The sequence below is a fragment of the Asterias rubens genome, chromosome 2 (assembly GCF_902459465.1).
Source record: "Asterias rubens chromosome 2, eAstRub1.3, whole genome shotgun sequence".
In the NCBI taxonomy this organism is placed as follows: Eukaryota; Metazoa; Echinodermata; class Asteroidea; order Forcipulatida; family Asteriidae; genus Asterias; species Asterias rubens.
Genome location: NC_047063.1, coordinates 4,684,046 through 4,693,007, shown reverse-complemented (window position 1 = coordinate 4,693,007; position 8,962 = coordinate 4,684,046). Strand labels below are relative to the sequence as shown.

Sequence of the window (8,962 nt, the reverse complement as noted above, 5' to 3'; positions counted from 1 at the left end):
ATGGTGGCGAGATGTCCTTCAGCATGTTCTCTGTTTTCCAAAAACCAAGGGTTGAGCATTGCTTAACCACAGTGCGATGGGCGAGGAAGGATATGACTTGTGATCAAGATGGTGTCGAGGACCTGGCAAGACGTAATACAGCTACGACCCATGGATATATGTTGAATGACTGCTATAAATGAGATGCAGTGCTGCGCTGGCCTAATTGCTGAAAGACATTTTTTAACCAAACCTTCGACACGTCGCGACGTCTCAAACAAATACAGGTTCGCACAATAAGTCTTCGTGCGTTTCCTTAGAAACAACCATGGGGACTAAGAGGCCTGTTAAATTATGGCAAAATATTACCAGAAATAGTTTTACCAGAGAAGCTAGATGTCATATTCATATCTCTGCGCAACTACTATTAACACAAACATTATAAACACAACAAACAAATCTATGAGCACGCATGCAGATTACAAACCATGGTGAAACCAGGCTTCGATTCAAATGCCCAACCTCAAGTTGCATGTCAAAAACATAACAAAATCTGTTTTGTTTTTTGTTTTGTTTTTTATTACTCCTTCGTTCATCTCCACGTATTTTTTTCTTCACTTTTATATAGTTTGTCTTGGTCAATAATAAAACAAAGTTGTTAAATGATACAAACACGTATTGCTTTTAAGGGTTTGGTACTTTTTGTAGATCAAATCGTTGGCCATTTCAATGATGTCACGAATCCCTACTCGCATTGAAGAAGATGCATGCCATGTAATTCACTTGAAGTCATAAAGTTTTTGAGAAAAAGGGAAAATTACAGCGATGTTCAGGAGAGTTGACTAAATCCGCTGTACATGATGAATTATTGTTTGTCTCACTGAGACAACAATTTAACTGTTTTACTCATTTCTCAAAAACTACAGCACCTCAACAAGTATAATATTTTAAGGGAAGCTTTCTATCTTCACTATCTTTAAACCGTTTAAGTGTAAACATAAATCTGTAGACGGTTGTGTTTTGTGTCTTACAAAAATGACTCATTATGACAAACCTTTTATGTCAATTTCAAGCCATTTGTCTGCGATTGCGATAAAGTTAGGGTTAAGACAATAATAAAATCTAAATCATTGTGAGGTGGACAGGAATAAATGACGTCTACCCATTACGAACATTCCCACCTGCCTCTAGGCAGTTTAGCAGGAAATGGGGTTTTTTCGTGCACGGTTTTCAAATAATGACACTCGAGCATTGGACACAATTATGTGAGAAACTACTTCTTTCTTAAAAACTACGTTTTCTTTAGACGGAGCCGTTTCTCACAATGTTTTATACTATCAACAGCTCCCCCTTGTTTACTCAATACCAAGTAAGGTTTTATGTTCACGTACTGAACCAAATTTCAGTACATGATCTTTAATGTTTATTAATTATTATATTTTCTTATAATAATCTTTCAGCACATTTTTTTATTAAGTTTACACCAGCATTACAATTGCGCAGAGAATGATTTCATTCTTACCTTTTTCTGTGCGTGAGAAATACATAGTCTCCAATCGCCCAGTCCCTATTATATGTTTGCCAAATTATAAACACACTGAAATAAAAACCTGATCAAACATAAGCCAATAGTCAAAGCTTTGTTGAAAACGTGGGCACCTAATTGAATAATGTTCTTAAAGGCACTGCACACTATTGGTAATTACTCAAAACAATTTTTTAGCATGAAACCTTACTTGGTTACGAACAATGATAGCTGGGTTGGGCTACAAATGTAGCTACGGATTACAATCTCGAGCTGCATTTACATAGGGTTGGGCTATACATTGAGATCAAGGGCACTGTGGGGTAAGCGATGACAGTTAAAGCGCCACATTTTGCACATCACATGCGATGTCTTCAAAGTTCAAATCGTACCGGTGTGCTCAGGGAAACGGTTTCTTAGATCATGGAAGATGCGCCTTCGAACTTCCTCGGATAGAGAGGGCACATTAGAAATGTAATAAGTTATTATCAATTATCTGTTTACTCATTATTGAAAATAACAATTTCAATGGGACAAATCAGCTGTCAAACGTTTGAATGCTTAAAATCATTAAAAGTGGTAATTCAAATAAATAAGAAAAATAAACGTTATAACTTACTCAAAAGATGTGTATGCATTTTTTATTAATGGTATAAGCAAACGCACTCCACATCTTATCACGCATTCATTTCCGTTTCTACCTTTATATAGCGCTGCGTTAGAAATCAACATTAATAGTAATGCTAATAATTTTAGCTCAACAACCGGCGTCTTCCGTGTGTTTCCCGCTCTAAATGTCTGCGTTCATCCCCCGGAGCCCTTTTGACTCGACCAGAGCAACGAAAGAAAGAAAAAGAGCAAGAGAGAGAGAGAGGTTCTGTTTTAAAGGCGCTGGGTACTACTGGTTATTTCTCAAATAATTGTAAGCAAAAACTTACTTTGTAACGAGCAATCGGGATCTGTTGATAGTATAAAACAGTGTAAGAAACGTCTCCCTCTGAAGTAACGTATTTTTTGAAAAAAGGAGGTAATTTCTCACTTAAACAAAAAGACTTCAGCTGAAGCCTTGTATTATTCCTCTGAAGGCACACAAAGTACTGCAACAAGGGTGTAATTTTCTTTCATCATTCTCTTTCAACGTTCGATGACCAAGTGAGCCAATGTTCACAGGTTTATTTATTTTGATGTAGGGATACACCAAGTATTAGCAAACTGGTCTTTGACAATTACCAAACGAGTAACTCGTCCTCGCTATTGGGTTCAATGCGTCCTCCTGGCGTCTATTGATACTCGTCCTAAGATTAATTCTAAAATTAATTAGGAAGAGTTTGTTGAAATTGACGGCAGTATTATTGGCACCTCGTACATGATGGGATTGATCGATCAGAAAGCTTTTTTTTTGGGGGGGGGGGTTGAGAGAGAAACTGAAGTAAAACATGTTTCGCAAAATAAAATAAAAACCTGTGTCGAGATTGCTGTATTTCAGCTACCGCTCCATAAATGGCTGTGTCGAGGATGAATCATGGGCTACTATAATAGTCACCCAATAGTGTCACTTAAGTTATTTCCGTTTTACGGCGAACCGAAATAGCTCTCGGAGTAGCGTTGCGGGGTAGAGTTGCCATCCGTTCTGGCCCTGGTTCGAGTATATCAGTGGCACCCTGATCGATGTAATCATAACACAACTTCATATAGTGTGTTCTGGCTGTGGGCTACATTTAAATGGTGCAGTCGATTCGGATGGGTACCGTTTCAAAGTGCTGCTGGAAGAGAAATATTGCTTAAAGGGATTTTGTTTCTTTTACTCTCTCTCTCCATCTATCTTTCTACAAGTGTACACTTATTCTAGAAGTTCAGAACTTAGGTAACACGTCATTAAATTGTGCATGTGCACGTTTCATCGACTCGCTCAGAAGGCATTTTGAAAACCCAAATGTAACGGATACATTTGTTTTTGTTTTCAATTAAAGGCAGTGGACGTAATTACTCAAAATAATTATTAGCATAAAACCTCACTTGGTAACGAGTAATAGGGAGAGGTTGATATGTATGGAACATTCATTGTGAGAAACAGCTCCCTCTGAAGTGGCGTAGTTTTCGTGAAATAAGTAATTTTCCACGAATTCGATTTCGAGACCTCAGATTTAGAATTTGAGGTCTCGAAATCAAGCATCTGAAAGCCCAAAACTTCATGTGACAAGGGTGTTTTTTCTTTCATAGTTATCTTGCAACTCCGACGACCAATCGAGCTCAAACTTTCACAGGTTTGTTTATTTTATGCATATATGTTGAGATACACCAAGTGAGAAGACTGGTCTTTGACAATTACCAATAGTGTCCAGTGTCTTTAAATGTGTGAAGTGTATTGACTTTGTTATCTTACAGCAAAGTAAAATATAAAGTTGTAGAAATGAAACCGTCATCTTAAGACACTAATTATTTTTCTGGAAAATAAAAATAGTTCAAAGTTTTGAAAAGTTAATGGGAAAAATAAAGTATCAATCAAAGATCAAAATGTAAAAGATTTAAACATAAAATCAAAACCCAACCTGAAGACCTAACTTTTTTCTCGTTTATGTGCATTTAGTACCCGACAAAACAATACAAAGGAAACTTTGTTATGACCATACGTTCCGCCACATTCAACACATCAACGCTCTTTAATATGCCCACCGTGATGTTGGAATCATGTGCTTGTCACTGGACAAATGCGCAAATAAACGAAAACGCAAATTTGAGCGCGCAGTCAACTGGAATATTTTAAGTAGAAAATGGCACGTTAAAAAAAAAAAAAAAAAAACATTTTAATTGTCTGGCCTTGGCAACTGAAATGTGATGTAATGTTTAACAACTATTTTTAGACTCTCTCTCTACCTCGTAAATCCTACTCTCTTCCTTTGGGACTTCGTTTTCGTTTATGGAAAAGCAAATTCGTGAAAATCCTCTAGCTTTCGATAAATAGACCTAAGGCCACATACAACAAAATTGTTGATCGTCCCCGCCCGACCGTTTTTTAAATCATTAAAAAACAACCTTTTCAGCTGATATTTTGTTCAAAATGTACAGGTTTAAAAAGATGTTTGAAGAAGGTTTTTATTCATGTTGGCAAAACAAGAAAAACTCTTCAAATATTTACTTGAGCTACACTGCGCTTAGTTGTTTGAAAAAGTTTACAGAAAATGTCATCTAGGAGTTAAATTTGTTTGACAAAACTATTGATAACATCAAAAACACACAAACCCTCTGTTTTATAGTGATTGTGATGATTTCCTTATTCTTGATTTCATATTTGGCATGTCAACAAAACTGTATAATAAAATAAAACAAAAATTAAAAAAACCTCCCTCCCTCCCCCCATCCGCAAAAAAAGGACGATCAACAATTTCTTTTTTTATGTGGCCTTACAACAACCTGTGAGATTGTTTTCAACATTAGCTTGTGAAGTACAGTGAGAAACGGCTCCTTCTAAAGTAACGTAGTTTTTGAGAAAGAGGTATTTTCTCACTTAAATATGTAAAGACTACAGGCCTGAAGCCTTTATTAGTCATCTGAAAGTATTTCAAGTGTGTTTTTCTTTCAATATTCTCTTGCAACTTCGATGCCTTTTGAATCAAAATGTTCACAGGTTTGTTATTTTATGCATTGTTAGGAAAGTATTTCAAGTGTGTTTTTCTTTCAATATCCTCTTGCAACTTCGATGCCTATTGAATCAAAATTGTCACAGGTTTGTTATTTTATGCATTGTTAGGATAAACACCACGTGAGGATACTGGTCTTTGATGATTATCAAAAGTGATGTGTTTGTCGTCACGGACACCAATGAAAATTGAAGTGAATCATATCACAAGTGTATTAAAGGTTATTTTTAAAAACAATTTTGAATAATCTTAAATGTAGTTTTGGAACTGGGTCACTGGTACCAATTAGCTTTCCGTGATTTAATTTTGCTAAACAAACAAATTAAAGAGGAGTTGTTTATTTTATTAATTTCTAACTTGGTCGACCTTCACGGCCGGAATTGGAGCAATGTAAAATGAAACCAAATTGAGAACGAGAAACGCTGTTTACGTGGACAAAAAGTGGCCAATTCCTGTTCGTTTTTTTTTACTATGATATTACAATCCCATTGATACTATGATATTACAAGCTCTTATGAAAACCAAAACACTGTGAACTTTGTTTTGTAATGTCAAGTATTCTTTCCCTGCCTGGGGAAAAGATTACGAAACCACATGGATAGGCAAAAGAAAACCGCATTGAGGGGGGGGGGGAGGTAATATAACCCCCAAACAAGATGTTCTTTGTGAATATTTTGTCCTTAAAGGCAGTGGGCACTATTGGTTATAACTCAAAATAATTATCAGCATAGAAACCTCACTTGGTAACGAGTAATGGGGAGAGGTTGATAGTATAAAACATTGTGAGAAACAGCTCCCTCTGAAGTGACGTAGTTTTCGAGAAAGAAGTAATTTTCCACGAATTTGATATCGAGACCTCAGATTTAGAATTTGAGGTCTCGAAATCAAGCATATGAAAGCACAGAACTTAGTGTGACAAGGGTGTTTTTTTTTTCATAGTTATCTCGCAACTCCGACGACCAATCAAGCTGAAATTTTCACGGGTTTGTTATTTTATGAATATGTTGAGATACGCCAAGTGAGAAGACTGGTCTTTGACAATTACCAATAGTGTCCAGTGTCTTTAAGTGACAACTATAACAAATTAATTGGAGCATGTAACTGTCGGACAAAAATCCATGACTTGCAACACCGTCAACGCGTGTGGTGTATTATTACATGTAAACGTGTTGATGTGCAGTGGCTAGTATTCTATTAGTTATCATATCACATGCAATGTACTCTCAAAATAGTCTGTATTTTTTAATTTAAATGAAAACAACATTTCGGTAAACTACCCATGCCTTGTCATTTCACACAGGAATCGGGTGAAGCTAATTTGCGTGAGTTGTAGCAGGGCCTGGCTGAGTGAACACATAAATACACCCGGAGCTTCTGATGACGACGACGTCGAAACCCAACGAGCCTGCTGTACATATCTGATGAGTTCACTACACCGTGAAAGGGACAGATGCGAGTGCGGATCTTAACTAGAAACTGACAACACACACCACTGGCGCGCACGGCGTGTACGACGAAAGGGATCCTTGTCTCACATCGTAACATGCCGTGGGGAGAGAGGCACCACCGGTAAGAGAACTCTCCCGCAATCCTGGGGTTTCACTACAGACTGCGGTCCGTCAAATGGCGCGTCCAGTCATGGGGGTTTACCAAGAGTTGTTGATGGTCCTATTCACGATCTATAACTTAGGGATTGGTAGGCACACCGTTGTGTCTATGCCTGTGGAGAGTGTACGCATCGATGGGAACATAATCCTGGGAGGACTCTTCCCCGTGCATGAGAACGGGATCAACGGGTGCGGGACCTTCGATCTGGGTGGATATCAGCGATTAGAAGCGATGGTTTACGCCTTGGAGAAGATCAACAACGATCAGGAATTATTGCCTGGTATAAACATTGGAGCTTTGATTCTAGATACGTGTAGTAGAGAGACTTATGCACTGGAGCAGACCATGGAGTTTGTAACATCTACGATGACGAGGATTGACTTAAATGCTTTCACCTGTCCGAATGGGAGCACACCGGACTACGAACCCCCGCAGCCAACCATCGGGGTGGTAGGTGCAGCGGGGAGCCCGGTGTCCACCATGGTGGCCAATATCCTTCGCTTGTTCAAGGTGAGTGAAGTGTAAACAATTCACGTTAATCCGGAAGTCGTTGGTTCGAGTCCAACCGTAGTCACCTTTTCCTTTGTTCAACCCCACAGCACATACAATTTACTAAGTCAGTTTCCCTAGTAATTTATAATTTTTGATAATGATAAAAACAAATAATCATCTCAGTATAGACGAGTCTTACATAAATTGATATGCTTATAAATCTAAGCTGTCGGTCGCCCGATAAAATAAGAGGGTGTGCCTTTTTTTTTAAAGTTGCCACAGTCTTTCAGCACTTGAATCTTTGCCATTACGTATTTTATTAATAATGTTAATAATTATTAATCTAATGTAATCAATTGTATGTGGGATAAAGAATAACTGTAGGGGGTCACTATACTCCGGTGTGTGACCAGTATTTGTCATGGAGTGTGTCACGGAGTAGTCACCACCAGAAGTGATATCGAAACAAAATGTGTCGGCCAAGTGAGCAGACACCTTTAATGTAACTACGACGTGAGTGTCACGTAGTTTGCAGTTGCAATGATACACACAAACATTAAAATCCTCTTGCGTACAACATGGAACCTCTGACATCGCATGTTGTCCAAAAGAGCCACTTTGCCTGGGGTCGATTTCGGTGGATTTCACAAAGAGTTAGGACTAGTCTTATATCGAGTTAGGACGAGTTACTAGTCCTAACTTAGGACTAGCTGTACGTTTTTGATATCCCTTAGGACTAGTCCTAACTCTTTGTGAAATCGAACCCTGCATGGATAGTCCTAAGTTAGGAAGAGTAACTGGTCCTAACTCGAGATAAAAGCAGTCCTAACTCTTTGTGAAATCCACCACTGGACATCCTGCCAGCAGATGTTGAACATTGGTCATTAGAAGAACATATACAAATACTTGCATTCCATGCAAAATTAAAATCACCTCGAAGCCGAAAATCTGCAAATGCTACCTTGATTTGATACGATAGTTTTGATACGAAAGTTTAACTAATACAAAACAATGGGTTTTTATATAGCGCCATTTCATTTAGACCACAGCGCTTTAGACAAACAATAACAATGCAAATAGTTCCACATTCTCAATAATGACAAGTGTGGTTCCTTGCCTGCCCGAAAATGTCATGGAGAGTATGAGGTAGGTCTTCATATGTGACTTTGTCTAATTGGACAATCTCACGATTAGTTGGTTTCGTACACGACATTGAAGACACAATTGTGGGATGGGCAATTCGTGTTTAAAAAAAAAAACAAATCTGGAAGCTCAATAAAAGTTTTAAAAAGTAGTATACGAAAAATGAAATGAGGAAAATAATAGAAAAATTGTATTTAAGTTGTTGGTATACTGTTCAGGTTCAAGAAAATGTGGAAGCTGAATAAAAAATAACAAAAAATGTGTAAAATAAATAGGAGACAAAAAGTGTTTGCCGTACTGCAGCTTAACAAACATAGCATTGGAGATCTCCAAAATAACCCTTGTTTTTGTCATAATGTAGTCCATGGATCAGCAAGTATTTCATAAAGCTGTTAAGCAGAAAATACCAATTGGCGAATGTCTTTGTTGAGCAATGTAAGCTTCATGAAATTATGGCTGGGACCTAATTATGTGTAGCAATAAATGCACGTGCTTAGCAAGTTTTTGTGCTTACATGCTTTATGGCATTGAACTCTGTTCTGAGTGCCAGTGATGCCCATGTCCAAATTTGTTTGTT

The 8,962-nt window shown here is 37.7% G+C and overlaps 1 protein-coding gene across 3 annotated transcripts in view; it reads left to right on the top strand.

Moving 5' to 3' along the window:
- The first annotated feature begins 6,448 nt into the window (after positions 1–6,448).
- The window catches only part of LOC117306791 (metabotropic glutamate receptor 4-like), a 50,231-nt gene continuing 47,717 nt past the window's right edge, over positions 6,449–8,962 (top strand). For all 3 annotated transcript variants that reach the window (XM_033791301.1, XM_033791303.1, XM_033791302.1), the window contains exon 1: positions 6,449–7,260. In XM_033791301.1, the coding sequence (XP_033647192.1) occupies positions 6,766–7,260 (495 nt within the window). In that variant the 5' untranslated portion in view covers positions 6,449–6,765. The remainder of the gene's footprint in view (positions 7,261–8,962) is intronic.